This window comes from Pempheris klunzingeri, chromosome 3, assembly GCF_042242105.1.
Source record: "Pempheris klunzingeri isolate RE-2024b chromosome 3, fPemKlu1.hap1, whole genome shotgun sequence".
Lineage (NCBI taxonomy): Eukaryota > Metazoa > Chordata > Actinopteri > Acropomatiformes > Pempheridae > Pempheris > Pempheris klunzingeri.
The window spans coordinates 28,005,762-28,024,762 of record NC_092014.1 but is presented as its reverse complement, the minus strand read 5'-3'; the positions used below and the strand labels follow the sequence as shown (position 1 = coordinate 28,024,762).

Sequence of the window (19,001 nt, the reverse complement as noted above, 5' to 3'; positions counted from 1 at the left end):
TTTGTATTATACCACATGAGAAAAATATATGGTCCGTAGTTTCAATATCATTTTTACAAAATGTGCATATATTATCATCAATATTAAAGCGTAGTCTGAGTAATTCTTTAGATGGATAAATATTGTTCATAATTTTAAAGTGTGTTTCTTTGGTTTTGGGGGGTAAAGGGAATGTCAGGTACATTGTTCTTAGTTTAACAATTAATTCTTTATCAAATTTGTGCAGAATGTCATTTTTGTTTTGTCTTCCAGGGAATAATTTTTCAGTGAGGCAGTTTCTTATAAAGTTATTGTTACATGTTTTGTCCAGAATTAAAATCCCCTGTATTGATAGAGGGGCGAGCTGTGGCACTATAGGTTGGTGTGTCAGTATGTTTTTCGTTAAAAATATAAATTCTTGAGGAAGTGCTTTGTGTAAATTAATAAAGTCTAATTTTGAAGGGTTGAATTTATGTTGCATGCAAAATTGTTGATAATCCAAGATATTACCACTGGCATCCATTAATTCAGCTGTGGACCATATATTTCTCTCTCTCTCTCTTTCGGTATAATACATATCTATTATTCCAAAGCATAGTAGTATGGGGTGAAAAATTATGCACATATAACATTCTCCAATATAATATAATCTGTTTATGGAACTGTGACAATGAGATAGGTAGTTTATCGATATTAAAGTCCGCCATGAGAAGACACTTCAATCCTCCAATCTTATTAAATAGGGAATTTGGGATACAGTACCAGAATGAGCTGCTATGTTTGATCCAAGATTTCAGCCAGTTAATCTTTAAAGTTCCGTTAATCAATCAAAGTCAATAACTTTCAGGCCACCATCCTTCAATGAATAAATATGGTGAAATGGGACAACCCTGTGGAATCCCTACATTAACATTAAAGCTGGTGCCACCTGGTAGTACGACACAGCTGCTGATATTCTGATACAGACCACCAACTAAATTCCTAATTCTGACTCCAAAACCTAATTGTTCAAGACCTTGGAAGATAAATGAGTGCTCTACAGAGTCAAATGCCTTATAGAAATCTAAGAAGAGAAGGAAACCATCATCTCTATGTTCAATAATGTCCATTACCAGTCTTATATTATTATGGATCGAGCTCCCTCTTAAGAAACCAGACTGTGTTTCTGAGATAAGATTTGAAATCCTTGTCTGAAGACGAATGGTGAAAATGTAGGTGAGCAGTTTATAATCAGAGTTTCTAAGAGTAATAGGCCTTCTGTTTTCAATCAATCTGGGGTCTTTGCCTGGTTTAGGAATTGAAATGATGAGCCCATGTCTCATTGTGGGTGGAAGTGAGCAGGTTTCAAATACTTCCAGAAAGACTTGATGTAGCAGTTCTTTTAAATCTTCCCAGAAATGTCTGTAAAAGTGTCCTGTGAGGCCGTCTGATCAGGTGCCTTGTTAAGAGAGAGGTGGCCAATCACTCCGTCCAGTTCTGCCATTGTTATTTCATTATCACATGTTTGTTTGAAGCCATCTTCAACTTTGGGAATATATTTTTCTATGTCCTTTAAAAATGCATGGCAGTCTTCATTAGAAAATTTAGAGCTATAAAGTTGTTTATAGAATTTAAAGATTCCTGAGGAGATCACTTTTGGATCTGTGGTTTCTTTATGATCAACTATCAAGGAACTGATGTTATTTTTCCCTTGTCTTCTTTTCCCCCCCTCCTCTATCCATTTAGCCCTTGATCTAATAAAGGCTCCTTGTGCTCTTTTTATATATATTTCATCCAATTTAGGGTTAAATTTATTGCAGTAAACATTTAATTGTTGGATAATGTCTAATTCCTTCTTCTCAAAATCTTTTTAAATTTTCTTACTGAATGAAATAGTAAACTGGCGTATTTTATATTTAAGAAATTCCCATTTTTTGACAGGTGTTGCTAATTCTTCTAAGTTTATAATTTCTGTAATTAGTGATTTAATTTTTTTACAATATTCATCATTCTTAATTAGGCTAGCGTTAAACTTCCAATATTTGTTTGAATATGTTCTGCTGTTGTTAGGTTTCATGTGTAGAGAGATAACACTATGATCAGTTAGTGGAGCAGCAGAGATATCAGAGCTGAGGTCAGAGCATAGCAAGTGGTTTGCAATTAACCAGTAGTCAATTCTGGATTTAGATTTGGAGTTGAACCATGAGAACTGAAATATTCCTGGGTTTAGATGTCTCCAAACATCAGTTAGGCTTTGGTCATTAAAAAAGGTAGTAGAAGTACTGTTTGGATGACTTGCTGAGAATCTGGAAGGAAATTTATCATAAAATTCATCATGGACTAGATTAAGATCACCACCAATTATAACATTATCAGTGGAGTGTATTGATTTAATGTTATCTAGGTGTAGGCCAATTTGTTCCATCAGGTTTTTGTTTTCAGTGGTCCTGTTGTAACCATAGATGTTGACAAAAATGAATTTGAAGTCATCAAGGGTCATGATAAGTATCAGCCAGTGACCATTATCATCTGCCATAATATGAGAAATAACCTGACCCTTAAAGTTTGTCAGGAGGATGGTGACCCCTGCTGATCTTGAAGTACCGTGGCTGAAATAAACTTCATCACCCCACGGTTTAGACCAGAAAGTGACATCTTCAACTTTAGAATGAGAAAAACTATATTAAAATGTTTCCCTTTAGAAAACAGAAAAAAGTTTTTCCTCTTGGTTATGTTTACTATGCAGCTGTGCACATTGTGTAAGTACAAGGTAACAGGTAGTGGTGAGAGCTTGTTATCGTGGGAGCAAATGTCTCTGCTCTCTCTCATTCCTCCTGTCACATAAATATTACTGTGTTACAGTAGGTTTAGTCTCACTCTCTGTTCTGATTGTCTGAGCGTCTTCACAGGGAATAAAACTGAGAAAGGCCTTCTGTATCACAGTCTTTATTTCAGTTCTCACCAATAGAAGAATTCCCTCAACAACCAAAATGATATTGTAACATAAAGAAGTAGAAAAACCAAATATATCAGTCACTGATGAACGTGTGCTTTGTTGTTAGTGCATCTGTGGGCCTTTAGGTTGGAGTTGAAATATGAGAAATATTAACATGGATGTAGTTGATTGTGGAAGACTAGTCAGAAGTTAAGTTTATCCAGCTGAGTAAAGTGTTACTGATGGGGGGGTGACTTGTGGTGGACTGTGAGCAGTAAACGGGTCCCAGAGTGAGTGAAGAGGAGCAGCAGAGGAAGAAGCTCTTGAGCAGAGAGTGAGGAGGCTCTTAAAAGAGCCGTTGTGGTTTGTGGAGCAGCAGCAGCAGCAGCAGCAGCAGCAGCAGAGAGTCTAAGCTCTCTCTCCGCGGATGCGGCGGGCCAGCTGGATGTCCTTGGGCATGATGGTGACCCTCTTGGCGTGGATGGCGCACAGGTTGGTGTCCTCGAAGAGGCCGACCAGGTAAGCCTCGCTGGCCTCCTGCAGAGCCATGACGGCGGAGCTCTGGAAGCGCAGGTCGGTCTTGAAGTCCTGAGCGATCTCACGGACCAGGCGCTGGAAGGGCAGCTTGCGGATGAGCAGCTCGGTGGATTTCTGGTAGCGACGGATCTCTCTCAGAGCCACGGTACCGGGCCTGTAACGGTGGGGCTTCTTGACGCCGCCGGTGGCCGGGGCGCTCTTGCGGGCGGCCTTGGTGGCCAGCTGCTTCCTGGGGGCTTTGCCTCCGGTGGACTTGCGAGCGGTCTGCTTGGTTCTTGCCATTATTTGTGTACTTCGTCTCGGTCAGAGGAGCAGAAGGAGGAGGAGAAGAAGAGTGCGGCCCAGAGAGGAGACTCGCTGCTCTTAAGCTGTGAAACGGTGACGCTGCTCCAGAGCTCCGGCTCCTGATTGGTGAGGGGCTCCTCCTGGAGCTCAGCACCGCCCTGAGGAGGGAGACACCGCCCGGGTGCCCGCTGCTCATTGGACAGAAAGTCTTTGAAAGAGTCCGCCAAAAGTGTCCCGGGAGGCCGCCCTCCTTGGGGCGGGCATATAACGAAGGGCTGTGTGTGCCGGGGCCACAGTTTCTGTGAGTCCCGACTCTAGAAAGCAGTGAATCATGAGTGGACGCGGTAAAACCGGCGGAAAAGCCCGAGCAAAGGCAAAGACCCGCTCCTCCCGTGCCGGGCTCCAGTTCCCAGTCGGCCGCGTTCACAGGCTGCTGCGCAAAGGCAACTATGCGGAGCGTGTGGGTGCCGGAGCCCCCGTCTACCTGGCGGCTGTGCTGGAGTACCTGACCGCTGAGATCCTGGAGCTGGCTGGAAACGCCGCCCGCGACAACAAGAAGACCCGGATCATCCCCCGTCACCTGCAGCTGGCCGTCCGCAACGACGAGGAGCTCAACAAGCTGCTGGGCGGAGTGACCATCGCTCAGGGCGGCGTGCTGCCCAACATCCAGGCGGTCCTGCTGCCCAAGAAGACCGAGAAGCCCGCCAAGAAGTAAGCAGGATCTGGACCCAGACCCAGACCCACACCCGGATCTGGACCCACACAACGGCTCTTTTAAGAGCCACACACACCTCTCACCAAAGAGCCTCTCCTGCAGCAGCCTCCACATTATTACTTTACAACCACCTGCACTCAATCAATCAATGAATCAATGTTAAACAGGAGCCCAAATCCTAATGTCTTCCTACTTGTGCAGCCTACAAGTGAAACAGTCTGAGGTGGAACATCATCTTTGTGTCCAGCTTCAACACACATTATTTTGGTAAAGTGCAGGATGTCCACATGAACCACTGACACAAGTGGCATCAGTCCTGTTTGAACTCAAAGTCTTCAAATGTCTCTCTCAGTATAAACTCTGCAGTATTCAGCACTCTGTCCTCTGGATCAGACATCACACTGAGTCTCTCATCTGGTAAACGAGGACAAAGTGGATAACTGTTGAGCACTGGTGTAGAAAACTAAAGTTAAGCAGCAGGAGAGGAAAACAATTCATGAGTTTGTTGTTTGTGAGCAGGTTGGACAGTGACAGATATAGTGACACTGACTATCATCAGGGACTCTTCAGCAAACTCATACAAACGTTTCCCTGTTAGTTGGATCCTCTACACTTCTTTTGGGAGAATCCTGGCCAAAGGCACAAGGTCCACAGTTTCCAGGCTATTTAGTTTAGCGGCCTCGTCCGCCATGACGGTCACTAACAATACAGAGGTGACAGAATGAGAAGGAGCACGTGCTGGACCCTCAGTGCTGGATGCTGAGGAACTTTTACAGTCTTTCACAACTCTCACCTCTTTCTAGGAATCATAAAGGTTATTATTCTGCTGCTTCCTTCCAAGTGAATCACTGCTTTTCATTTCTTTTAATAAAGCAAACAGCATGTTTTAATCTTGGTCTAATGCTGGTAAGTTTTCTGTGTTCAGGCAATGAGCCCTTTGTAGGCCTTGGTGACTCTGACCACAGTTTAAAAGCTTCTCTATCTGCAGCCTGTTCCTCAAGCAGAAAGAGAAAAGAACATCCAGGTTTAATGTTCTGCACCTTGTCCTTATGTTTCCAAAGGAGCTTACTTCAATCAATCAATCAATCAATCAATCTTTACTTATATAGCACCAATTCAAAACAGTGTAGCGCTCGCTGCCACTTGTTTGTGTCACACTTTGTAGTTACAGTCAGTGTTGATGAGCAAACACACTGAGCAGTAGATGACAGCAGCTGTCTGTGGCAGCCTAGTAGATGCTTTGTGTTCTGCAGTGCTCACAGTGAGGATCTGGACTTGAGAGATCTCAGAGTAACGCAGCACTTCAGGTCCTACAGAGCTCAGATCAACTATCTGGCTTTGTTCTGACAGCTTTGTGGAAGCAGTGGGATCAAAAAGGACCTCCAGCTCCTGATGGAGCTGATCATGAAAACCACTGGTCAGGAGGGCCGCTTCTGTCCAGAGGAGGAGGTTAATGAAACTCCAATCCATCGTGGACGACCCCTCTCACCCTCTGCATGAGACTGTGGGGCCCTCAGCAGCTCCTTCAGCAGCAGGCGGAGGCCCCCACCCTGCAAGAAGGAGGAGCAGGTCATTCCTCCCATCAGCCATCAGACTCTTTAACAGCAGCATCACTGGCTGATGTTAATGTGCAATAATCACTTATTTATTTTTGTAGTAAGTTATATACCTCATAGGAGGGCACCAATAAATGTAGGGAAGTATAGGTGCTTCACAACGCGGGCACCAAAATATGTAGGAGATATTATAGGCCTCTCACTGGGGCACCATAATAAAGGTAGCAGGTTGACTACCATTTAATTAATTAATTAAAAGCTGTCGTATCAATAGGGGCACCACCCGTCATTGGACGGGAAATTCAACTTATTATTTTCTTAGCACAGATGGCTTCAGGTCTTTAACCTTAAGAATTTAGCATTAAACATTAAACAGTCTCAGTTCTAAATGTGTAAGTTCTCAGTGGCATTGATCCTCTTAGACCTTGTTATGAAGAAATATCCAGGCAGCGAAGTGGTGGTTAATACACCTTTTTATTAATAAATGCTAAATATCAACATAGAACACTAATGACTGTAAAGGTGGATGAGACAGAAATGACTCTAGACAGACAACAATCAGGACAGAAGACTAACATTGCTGATAAACCTTTGGATTAGTGATAGTGTAATGAAACTGAATACAGATTGTACCGGAGGACGAGGGGAACCTGTCTGACTTTAAGAACGTTGTAGTTAGAACCACAGAGGATCCACTGACTACTCTCCCTGCAGATTTAGATAGATCTCAGAGCTACACTGACACCACATGTGAACTAACACCAGCTGTTATACTTCACGTGGGCCTTTGGTCCAGCAGCGATGCATCCAGCGGTGGTCCGCAGTCACACAGGCACAAAGATTATAAGTAACAAAGTAAAACTTAAAAGGGAAAAATAAAAATAAAATAAAAATAAAACGTCAAAGCAGAAAAGAAGGGCTAAGCAATGACAGAAGGGAAGACATCTTAGGGGCCTGTTCTCCTCTGACAGAGGGACGCCTGTGTCATCACTAAAAGTTTAGACGTACTAAATTAGATTTCTGTTTCATATTCACTATGTTCCAAATCCATTTTCATTCCTAACACTGCATGGTATACAGAATCAAGATATTTCATTTCCAATACATATATTCATTAAGTCTTTACCAAATAACTTCCTGAATGGCATGACACACAAGGACCTAATCTTTACATTCTCAAGTTTGTATTAACTTCCATTACTCTTGTTGTCACATTACACAGATTAAACAGACCTGGATTGAATATACTGTTGGTTAGTTTCTAACTTATTAGACACAGATTATTAATTATATGGACTTCCTGAGTCTTCTCACTCATTGGTGAATTGCAGTGTTATCACAGGATTTGAAGCAGCATCCTCAAAAGTTGTACTTGGTTAGTTGGTCATCCTTGGATGTTCATGAACATGTGGGCTACACCATTAGACAAAAGAACACATTAATTAGTATTAACTGATCTGTGGGCACTTTGGACAGTTCCTTTAACCACATTTAAACTTATAGCAGAAATGGAAGAATGTTGATACAGACTTCACTCATTCCTCTCCCTGATCAGTCTGGCCTCAGGGGTCCACGAGTGAAGGAGAGACCACGGGGTCGCTCGGACAGGACCCTTCTGTCCTAATCACTGGTTCATAGAGCGTTCAGAACGTATATGTCGATAGAAGCTCTGTGCTAATTTTTGTGGCAGTCACTGTGAGGCCTTTTACACAACACCTACCCAGAGGCAGGCTTTGGGTTCCATCACTTCATCATTGTCACTTATCAGTCTTTTTAGTGTTCATCACGTTATCATCCAGAACTCTCATACACTGGCTTCCTGTTTTGGATAAGTCAGTTCAGGGTTAACTCACAGTACACTGTTAAAGCATGGGTTTGTGGCAAACCCCCCCTTTCCTCTGTCACAGGACAGTCCAGGAGGTCATAGGGAAAGTGAGTCAGCCACACTACTGGTTCGGTTCGACGGGCTACATTTTCAACTCACCTTCCTCATAGTACTGTATCTTTCTTTTTTGTACTAATGTCCTCTTGTTTTAAAGGGGTACATAGTGTAGATATTAATTATTGTTATAGTGTATTTTTCAGTCTTATTTTTGTCCTGTTTTCACACTATTGCTTATTGTTCCTATTTAAGCCTATCTTGCTGCTGCCTCTGTTGCTGCTGTAATAAATACAATAATAATAATAACAAAAAATAGTCCAGACATGATTGCAGTTGATGCTCACTGAGAGTCCAAGTCCTTTTCAGATGGTCCACGTCTCTTGTGATCTCCAGCAGTCCTTCAGCAGCTGTTGTTGTCTCTCATCACCATGACAGTTAACAACTGAACATCTTTGTAGTTTTGACATCCAGCAGAGGAATTTCATCCTCCAGCTTTGTATGGAGGGACGACAGAGGAAGACGTCTGCACTGCTGCTTCCTGGTCTTCTCCCTGCTCTCTGACTGGTTGACTAGTTGTATTCCTCTTTATCTTCTCTCCGTCTCCTCTCTCCCAGCAGGAGGCTTTCTGTGTCCCCAACCTTCATCCCATCACAGAGGCTGCTGCACCTTCTTGTTTGCTGTGTTTGGAGCCTTTGTGTGCGTTAAAGCTGGTGAGCTGCAGCTATGTGTGTCTGTCCTCAGTCAGAAGGTACGGGCGTCCCGTGATGGTGAATAACGGTTGTCTGCACTGGTCAGAGTATCGTCCAGTGCTTCATTTCCTTTTTATGGACATGTGAAATAATGAAGAGCTGCTGAAACAATCAAAGACAGGTTGGATATACAACCTCTCCAAATGAACCCAGTATAAATGAATGTCCCATTGTTGGCTCATACTGCCCTCTGCTGGCTAAACATGGACACAGGATGTATATATGGAAAATAGAAACGGGGAAAGGTTCTACAGTCTTTAGCGCGCTCACGGGGCTCTGTGGTGCGTCTTTACGCATGACGCAGCGCGTGGGCACGGAGCGCTTCTTGTTTGGTTTATTGGAGCAGGAGTGAGTCTGTGGTGGCGGAAAGAAGCTTCAGGCTAAGAGGGCTTATCATTTATGTCGTGAAAAATATGGTTTTAAGAGGCGACTGCCCGCTCAGTGTACTTTTTTAGCACATGGAGAAGGAGGAGCTTCCACACCTGCTTCGGTTTGTGGAGCACAGAAACAGCAATCAGAGTGAAAGAGCAAAAAAGAGATGGAGGAGGGAGAGAGGAAGGTAGTTTGTAGTCTTTACTTGAAGTGGGTGGCTCTGAAAAGAGCCGTTGGGTTGGAGGAGCAGCTGAGCTGCTTACTTGGAGCTGGTGTACTTGGTGACAGCCTTGGTGCCCTCGGACACGGCGTGCTTGGCCAGCTCACCGGGCAGCAGCAGGCGGACGGCGGTCTGGATCTCCCTGGAGGTGATGGTGGAGCGCTTGTTGTAGTGAGCCAGACGGGAGGCCTCACCGGCGATGCGCTCAAAGATGTCGCTGACGAACGAGTTCATGATCAGCATGGCCTTGGACGAGATGCCGGTGTCGGGGTGGACCTGCTTGAGGACCTTGTACACGTAGATGGCGTAGCTCTCCTTCCTGGTCTTCCTCTTCTTCTTGCCGGTCTTGGTGGCCTTAGACACGGCCTTCTTGGAGCCCTTCTTGGGTGCAGCCTTGGCGGGTTCAGGCATGTTTCTCTCCTGGTTCTGTACAGTAACAGATGAGTGGTGCAGAGGATGGCTGCTCTTCTTATCCAGTCTCCGCTGCTAATAGGGCTGTGTGGTCCCCCTCCTGTGATTGGTTGAGCCTCTCACTGGGTGGAGGAGGTCTCCTCTTGGAGGTTTGAGTCACAATAGCAGCTGTGCAGCACATCATCCAGTCAGAAGTACTGCAGAGTAGAGATGTTCGTTCAAACGACTGAGCCGTTCAAAACTATGCAGGCTGCAGATAACTTCCATGCAAAATAACTTTAGTGTGAAATTTTCCACATATGAACATTTTAACAATACAGAAATAAAATGAAAATAATAAATAAGTGTGTAATATAATAATAAAAAATAAAACTAGAATAGAAATTAGGACATGATACAAATGTGAGTGCCTAATTGTACTAAACTACCTGGTGTGTGTTCACCTGAACTACTTTACAAACAGGAACTCAGCTCCTTGACTGGAATCCACATCAGAACAATGGAAACAATAACAAATAACTTTTCTTCAGTCGTTAATATCTCCTGCTCCCTGAATGTAAATCTCTTCAGTCCAGTCGGGCGGCGCTCACTAATATCTCCTCCCCTAATGCTGTGCATCTGTAGCTGCATTTGCGTGAATGCAGCGTGCTGTGGACGACTCAAACTTGATGTCATGAGTCGTTCAGGTGAAGGCAGCGAGGAGAGCTCAGACTGTCGGGCAATCTGCGTATAAGAACGGTTCGCAACTGCGATAACACTGATCTTTTTATTCAGGTCTAAATGTGGCACAGATCCACATCAGATGGACAACCTGGGAAACCAAGCATCCAGCAGACAGAGGAAGGAAGTGGGATTCATACATGAAGCAGTGGACTCAGGTTGGACAAAACACTGAGGCCCAACTTTGTCCTAAAGAGCTTGAGTGTGTGAAAGGAGGGTCTCAGGCCTTTATTGCTCCTGTATGAATGAAGTGTGGATGGGATGTGTAGAAAGGTGCTTGAGTATATCAGAGGGAGTCAGCTCTCCATACAGGTGTGGGGACTGAGGGGGTGTCGGTTCAGGTGTTCAGCAGTAGAAGTGGTCCGACACAAAGATCCTGTCCTGGTGTGGGTGTGAAGCTGCTGATGAGCTGCAGGCTCCTCATCCTCCACTCACACAGAGAGCAGACTGGATGGAGCTCAGCTCCACTATGAAGACCTGAAGAGTCTGAACAGGGTTCAGAGACTTTGGTGTTCACTCTAGTTTCCACCATGAAGCTCTGGTTTCTTCTTACTGCAGCTTGAAATGACACTTTAGTACAAAATGTGATCTGTTGTTTAGTTTGATGATGGTATTTGATCAACACTCCTGTTCTACATGCAGTCATATGACACCTTAACCATTATTATACTACATTAACATGATGTGACAGCACAATGTGAGGGGACCAAGACATCTGAGTGAGGAGCGAGTAACCGGTGAGACGGAGGACATGAGCTCTGTGGGACTCGGTGGGCGGCTCTGAAAAGAGCCTTTGGGTTGAGCGGGCGGTCGGTGAGCGGGTTTAACCTCCGAAGCCGTAGAGGGTTCGGCCCTGCCTCTTGAGGGCGTACACCACATCCATGGCGGTCACGGTCTTCCTCTTGGCGTGCTCGGTGTAGGTGACGGCATCCCGGATGACGTTCTCCAGGAAGACCTTGAGCACACCGCGGGTCTCCTCGTAGATCAGACCGGAGATCCGCTTGACTCCGCCGCGGCGAGCCAGACGGCGGATAGCGGGCTTGGTGATCCCCTGGATGTTATCACGGAGGACTTTACGGTGCCGCTTGGCGCCTCCTTTACCGAGTCCTTTTCCTCCTTTGCCTCTTCCGCTCATTTCTGCGTCTCTTCTCTCTGCGGTGACTACAAACAGTCTGCTGTCGGACGGCTCACCGGCGGTGGGTGTATCGTAACTGCGGACGTGATAGAGGACACCTTCTCTGGGCGGAGCCAACCTCAGCGGCCCCTCGTCCTTCTGCACTTTGAGCAGCTCCGAGTCAAAAGTCTTCCTCTGGTTTGTCTCGCTTTGAAACGGTTTCCTACATTTTCTGACAAGAAGAAAGACAGAAAACACAGAAGCAGCAGTGAATCAGCTGGAAGCTGCATCAAGTCACACACATCTGCAGCATCAGCACCTTTTCATCACTGATGATAATAAAGGGTGAACTGTTCCCAGGCTTTGTCTTCACTTGGTTTTTAATGTCTCCTTTATCTTCTCTGTTCACACTGAAATGGAAACATGTTCACATTTTCTGTATTTTTTAGTTCCGGGCTTCATTTCAAGTTTTCATTTCAACAGCCACATCAGATCGATAACAACATTTGGATTCTATGATCTGAAAAAAGAAAATGTTTTAGGACCAAATCACATCTCTGACTGTGAGGATGTTAGTCTGTGTTTTCTTCCATGGTTACTGAGTGTGACTGCTGTTTTGTGTCCAGACTGGGATCCTTCATGCTCCATCACAGTTGTGGAAATGGTTCTTTCATGTTTTCATCAAACCTGAACAGAAACTGGTCTTTGCAGGTTTCTGCAGCCTCGGAGCTCAAGGAAAACATGAATACTGTTGAATTTGAATCGTGGCGTCACTTGTCTGTACAGATCAGAACTCTCAGGATGAAGCAGTGACACCAGCGTCCAGGTCTGTTCATTCAGACCTGACCAAAGGCCTCAAACTAGACATTTCATTTGTTTCCGGTGGTGTATTTATGCTCACACCATCTTTTAGTTTTCTTATCCAATATAGAAACATTTAGAGGGACAAGCAAGGCAACACTTTACATACAGCAGGCCATGTGTTGTTAATCCTCGTTTGTTTTATCTGTCTTTAAACTGGAGAGATCCGTTTACAGTGTCCTAATAGGACTGACTGAACCAGCTTAATAGTACAGACATGTGTTCAGAACAGAAGAGCTGTGTTCCCTCACCTGGAATGGGAGCCACCGCCCTGCAGGCCCACCGCTCATAGGACTGTCACAGGGTTCAGGTGCTCTGTGAACTGGCCAACAAGCAAAGGTGGGGTCCAGGGCGTGCAGAACATCCACATCACAGACCTCTATGCGCAGTGCTGTTTCTGGAACCAAACTCCTGAAGTGGAGCTGGACTCCTTTTCCAGAGTTGCCCATGGTGAGAGGAGCAGGGTGGATGTGGGGGATACCCACAAGCCCCCAGCTGAGCACCACTGTGTTGGAGTTCTCCTTGGTGAATGAGAGGGTTGCATCTGTGTGAAGACGAGTCGTGGGGGAAGGCTCTGACTGTTGTGTGTGTGTGTGTGTGTGTGTGTGTGAGCTTCTGTACCAAACAGCAGTTCGGAGTATTCGTCCTTCTTGGAGTCTCTGGATGGGATCCTGGCTGGGGTTCTGTCCAGGTACTCCAGGGTTCTACTGGGGGGAAACCTGGAGGAGCTGATCAGGAGGAAGGGCCTGCCCGATCTGAACCAGAGTGCTGCTTTACCACCAGACTTCTGTGCTAGTCATGGGTTGGCCAGAACAAACACTGTGTTTGAGCACAGGGCTGTTCGTGAAACCTCAGGCCAAAGATCCATGATTAACCTTGTGGTCGTGTCATCACATCTGCTGCTGTATGTCTTGGACACTCAGGTGAAGAGAGGAGCAGAGCTGTCAACTGATCACCAGCTGCTGTTTAATTGGATCAGATGGTGGAGCAGGCTGCCAGATAGACCTATTAGACCCAAATGTGTAGTGAGGGTGAACTGGGAACATAACCTGTATAAAGTGGTGGCTGCTACTAACAGTCCAACTCTCTCCTTCCCTGGTTATGTTGCTGCTTTAGTTCCTCTTCAGGTCTCTTTAACATTCACATTGCAACACTCACACACCATCTTCACTCTCATGCTTACCCCACTCGACTGCTTCTACTGATCTCCACACTCCGTATGTTGTGTAATGCAGCAAATGAATCTGTTTTTTTGAAAACATTGACATTTGAAAACAGTGTGTGTCCTGCTTTGTCACGGCCTTACTGGCCTGGTTGTGACACCCTGCATAGCCAAAGTGAGAGCTGTGTCCACATTCTCGGTACAAACACGTTCTCAGAGGGTGTTGGACTCCGACATGGCGGTCCCTTGTCACTGATTCTGTTTGTGATATTGATGGACAGGATCTCAAGGTCCAAATTTCCATCAATTCTTGGTTCCCAAACTGCAGAAAGTATCAGCAGGACACAGGACACAGTGTGTTTATGATGATGACACTGTGACTTTTCATGAGCAGGGCACGTTTTTGTGTGAACTCTGTATTCTGAGACAACAATTCAAAATGTTTTACGTACATTTTTGCCAGAGTAGCATGATGTTGTGCTCATATACAGACATATATATATATGTGTGTGTGTGTGTGTGTGTGTGTGTGTGTGTGTGTGTGTGTGTGTGTGAGAGTATATACATACATACATTTTTGTAATATGTGACATTACTTAATTGAATACAAATGTACTAACTCAAAGATATACACTTGTGCATAACTTAGAGTATTAAAAAAACAACAACTTCAGCTGTTGCAATTGAAGCTTTTTTATTCAATCTTAAGTTTTATCCAAAACTGTCTTCACACAGAACAATAGTTGTCTAAGAACCCTGTTACTGCTCAGGGGTGTCTAACTCTAAATGTGTCATGGAGGGCCATGACGCAGGGTTTTCCTTCCAACCAAAGACTCAAGTGATAACACTGAAAAGTTCCTCCTCTGTGGCTAAAAGTGTGTTAGTCAGTGCTGAGTATCTTTTTTCCTTTTACAAAAATCTGAGTGTGTAACAGCGTTTGGTGTCAGATGTCCAGTCCGTGCCAGGGGAGGCTCAATGATCTATCAGCCCATGTCCTCCTCCTGAGGTCAGCGGACCCTGACGCTGTCCATCACAGTCTGTTACATCACCACAACACACCTGGGCCTCCACAGTTTTAAGCAAACGTCACTGATGATGAGTTAGAAGAGTTCTTTTCTTCTTGGGGGGCATTGTCTCCTCCAATAGTCCATAAAGAGGAGTTATAGTTGTGAGTGAACATTAAATGGAGGCCGGTCAGCAAGGACCAGACCTCCTGAGCTCTGTGTCAGTCCATGACGAGGTGTTGTTGTGTTTCATCCTCCTCACAGTAAATCTTTGGACACTTCTTAGAGGTGACAAAGCAGCTCCAGGAGACCACAGCTCAGACTGCAGGTCTGTGAACAGACTCCAGACATCTCTAATGCTCTCTGAAGTGTTCTTGTTTTTTAATATTTTAATCACCGCACTGTTAACTCCCCGCACTTACAATAATGATGGCTTTTAACCCTTTAACCTTCTGGTAGAGCACATTTTGACTCACTATATCTTATTGAAAACATGTTTTATTTACGACATCTCAACCATTTGGTAGAGGCCAATATTTCAAAAAATGTGGGGTCTGTTCATAAAAAAACATAGATTTTTGTAATTAGTGCCCCAAGGAAATAAAATATATAAAGAATAGATTTTTTCATTGCTTTTTTCTTGGTGAGGACGTTAAAGGGTTAAAGATAAGTTTGCTGGATAGGCCACACCAGTCTCTCTGCTGTCAGCGTGTTCGTTTTTTCGATGAAGGACAGGCAACTTCTCTCATTTAAGGTGTTTTATTTTCTGTGTGAATAAGTATTGATCTTGGCCAAGGACTCAGTCTGAGCTCTGAAAACCACAGTCAGCAAGCTGTTAGTCTGTAGACAACAGGTCCCAGAGTGAGCCCTGAAACACATGTGCAGTAACAGTATATACATTCCAGCAAGAATACAATTATTTTTGATTGGTTGTCTAGGTGGGGAGTAACCACGGTTTAGACTTGGCCCTCCCTTCGTTGGTGCACAGGCTGGTCCCAGCCTCTCGGCATCACGACCTTCCACCCCGCAGCTGCACCTGTAAACAAAGTATCCTCCCTGGTGACCTTTCCCTGTCCTGTGAGAGCTCAATACAATGGAGTCTTTCTGAGAGCATCCCTCCCCGCCTGCTATCTTACCCTCCCGTTACAATCACGGCCTTCCACCAACCTTGCCCTTGGGGCTCCCAGCATTGGGTGTGAAAGGTAGTTTATGAGGTGTGTAGTGTAAGCATGTACTTTCTTGCCATATACGTCCCACCTATACATCATGTGTCTGGCCCTTCAGGCTCTTCCCGTTAGCAGTATATTGCAACAATATGTCTTTCCCTGTTGGTACAACACAACACATGCATTGTTAGAAAGAACTGAACATCCAGTTTTATCATAGCAGTAGGCTCTATTGGTTGATTGTATGATGTTATTAGTTCACTCACAGGTCACTTAGTTAGTTCAAACATAGTTTATACCGTTTGTTGTAATGTTAATCAATACATTAATAGCGTTATTCAAATCCAGTGTTCTGTAATTGGTTATATATGATGCTGTTAGTACTTACTCTGTTACATATATATTTAGTGCAGTTAGTACAAATTTGAGGCTCAGTATTGTATAATTGGCCTTTTATAAGTAGTGATCAAAAGCAAATGGTGATATTCACTGGTAAAATCACCATATAATGATTTACAACAAGGACTGTGTCTGGCTCTCCCTTTCCTTTTTCCACTTGGAGAGATCTCTGATCCACAGAGCACCGTGAGGGACGGCAGCACACACATTTTTAACAAAAGCTATTTTTGACCTACAGCCGAGCTCCACCAGCCCTAAAGCACCATGTCCCTGACTTTCCAATGATAAATCCCTTTTGGTGACCTCCCTGGTTGTTCCCCACACTAAGCTAACACACTGTTTTTTCACTTTAATAATCATTTTGATGGTTGGAGGAAGAATGTTTGCCAGCAAAAGGAGTTTAGACAGAAAGTTCTGACAATATTAACACTGGTTTTATGGTTGGTATCTTTGTTTTCCTATGTCTTCACTTCATCTTTAACTTCACACAGTTTTTCCTCTCAGTTTCTATCCGTACAGTCAAAATACAGCAGTGGGCTACAACTATTAACAGAAACACAAAATAAAACCAGATAAGTGCACATTTAACAACCATAAACCCACAAAAAATGACCAGTAAATATACAGCACATCACCATAAAAGACACTTCCATTACAAAAAGTTTCACCAAAACTGAACTTCCTGGAGACTGTCTGAAGGTAAATGACCATGTGTGGAGTTGTGCAGACTTCAAATGGATGTAAAACCTGCACTATTTCTCTCCCAGAGTCCAACAGCATGTGTGGCCTTGTGCACTCTAACATTACCATGTGACTGAGAAGACAGTGTTTGACACCTGGCACCCAAAACTCCACAACATGAAGTCCAGTAGAGTCTAAATGAAACCTTCTTGTTAAAATATGAACAGGTAACATTCTTTAATTATCTGGACAAGAACATTTGGTGTGTCTTTGCCTCCTGCTCTACATGACGGGGTCGCAGCACTGAGCCCTCTGCAGGTCTGCAGGTTGTCCACACGGAGACAGAAAAGACCAAGATGCACCTGGCGGGTGTAACGATGTGTAACTCAATGGCGCCGCCTTGTGACCACAACCAGTAATATCAGGTGACTGTGTGAGCCCGTTCACACTCTGCTTCACCTTTGGATCAAATGTCTGAATAGATCGACCACCTGGTTACAGATCTATAGCTGATCAAACTCAGTGGGCAGGAGGCCGTCTGGACCAGGACTTTTCCCCACATTGAACTGTCTGATGACCTGAACCACCTCATCTTGACTTTATTTTTTATTCTTTACAGCATGCATTTCTGTAGAAATATGGATTTAACAAACAAATGAAAAAAATTACATAATAAAGTGTGTTGAAATGTGATGTGAAGTATAAAATAATATAATTTGTTCATGCATAACCAAAACACCATTGATGAATTCACTCTCCTGTACAGATTCCCAAGTCTCTCGCTCACAATCCATCGACTGTCACCACAGTAAGCTGCACTGCTGCAGCACTAACTTCCACTGAATGTTTTTATGGCTAGCTTTATGTAATTCCTCCACTGTCTTGTAGGCCTGTCTATTACGCTCTGCTCCTGAGCTCTATAAAATATAAAGAGACACAAAAAATTCAAAAAAACATTAACAAGTGCAGATGAAGTATTTTCAAGAACAGCAGCAGTAATAGACTAATTGTGGCCCATGAATTGTAGTTGAAATATAGCTAGTGATGCATGATGTACAATTCAGTGGACATCATAATTTCCTCCCAATATAAAATCAATACTTTAGCAATTTAGCAATAGCATGACTCCTTAGATGTTACTTGATGTCCCCATAGTTTTCTTACCTGCAAGGGTTTCTTTTTAAAGAAGGTTTGAACAGAAAAACAACTTGGTGTTTCTGGCTGTCTGTTGACCATCTTGGTTTCACTCTTTGTTTTTCACTGTCTTCCCACTGGGCAGCAGTCAGTGTCTGAGATGATGCAGTAGCTTCACTGTAGTGGCTGATGTGCAACTATGCCATCAAAACGCATGCATATACAAGAAAACAGCTTTTGAATAGCTGCACACTGTAGTGAGCTCTTACCTCTCTTATTACACACATGATGTGAGGAAAGCTTATGTCTGTTAATCTCTCACTCAAATACTCCTTTTTAGGCCTTTTACACATACACAACATATCAAAGTCAGTATTTATTAAATAATTCATTCCCTGCAGGTTGACACCCCGAGCATCTAAGGTGGCAGTGAAAATATTCCTTCTTTTATTACATGCAAACTGTGCTTGTCTTTTCTTTCTTCCAACTGTCAAAGGTGTTTGCCCCCACCAGTCTGGAGGCTCAGGGAGAGAGAAGTCTGTTGTGGGGGAGAAGGAGTCTGAGTCGCTCTCAGAGGGAGCAGAGTCTGCTTCAGGCTGGGGGAGTGGAGTCCTGGCCCGCTGGCCTGCTGTTATCATGGGGGAGCTGAAGGCAGAGCTCAGCGGACGTGTGGAATCGTGCGGCTCCATATTTTCTGTCTCGCTGAGGGGGGTGTAGCTGGACCTCCGGTTGTCAGGAATAGGGACAGGATCCCTGCTGCTGGACACCGGGCTGCTGCTTGGCTCTCGTCTTGTTGGTGTATGAAGCAGGCCGGCGGGAGAATATGTGGCCGCTTCAGCCGCACAGGCTCTCTGATGTAAATCCTCGGCTTTGTGGCCAGGGCTGCCACATCTCCAGCATTTTACAGTGTGGCACCGCTTCACCTGGTGGTCGGCAGCTTGGAGCAGCGGACAAACAAACCTGTGGATCATCCTGAACACCTTCAGAGCAGTGACACACAGCTCAGTTAAGCTCTGTAGAGACAATCAAAGCACCGTACCTTCACCTTCCTGAGTTGTGTGTGTGAGTGATTAAGAACCACACATATTCACTCTTCTAACCTCCCATTTTCTGGAAATAAAGAACCGATTCTCTGGCCAG

General features: G+C 44.4%; 4 protein-coding genes across 4 annotated transcripts; 1 reads left to right on the top strand and 3 right to left on the bottom strand.

Annotated features, from left to right (window-relative positions):
• Window positions 1-3,270: 3,270 nt before the first annotated feature.
• On the bottom strand, window positions 3,271-3,727 carry LOC139224366 (histone H3). Its single transcript, XM_070855993.1, has one exon. The coding sequence runs from the start codon at window positions 3,710-3,712 to the stop codon at window positions 3,302-3,304; it is 411 nt and encodes a 136-aa protein (XP_070712094.1). The 5' UTR covers window positions 3,713-3,727; the 3' UTR covers window positions 3,271-3,301.
• Window positions 3,728-4,028: 301 nt separating this feature from the next.
• On the top strand, window positions 4,029-4,436 carry LOC139224511 (histone H2A-like). Its single transcript, XM_070856003.1, has one exon. It carries the CDS (start codon window positions 4,047-4,049, stop codon window positions 4,428-4,430), a length of 384 nt encoding a protein of 127 aa, XP_070712104.1. The 5' UTR covers window positions 4,029-4,046; the 3' UTR covers window positions 4,431-4,436.
• Window positions 4,437-9,231: 4,795 nt separating this feature from the next.
• Window positions 9,232-9,621, bottom strand: LOC139198585 (histone H2B 1/2). Its single transcript, XM_070827478.1, has one exon. It carries the CDS (start codon window positions 9,618-9,620, stop codon window positions 9,249-9,251), a length of 372 nt encoding a protein of 123 aa, XP_070683579.1. The 5' UTR covers window position 9,621; the 3' UTR covers window positions 9,232-9,248.
• A 1,490-nt stretch (window positions 9,622-11,111) lies between these two features.
• Window positions 11,112-11,496, bottom strand: LOC139199260 (histone H4). The gene has a single exon (XM_070828307.1). The coding sequence runs from the start codon at window positions 11,473-11,475 to the stop codon at window positions 11,164-11,166; it is 312 nt and encodes a 103-aa protein (XP_070684408.1). The 5' UTR covers window positions 11,476-11,496; the 3' UTR covers window positions 11,112-11,163.
• Window positions 11,497-19,001: the final 7,505 nt, after the last annotated feature.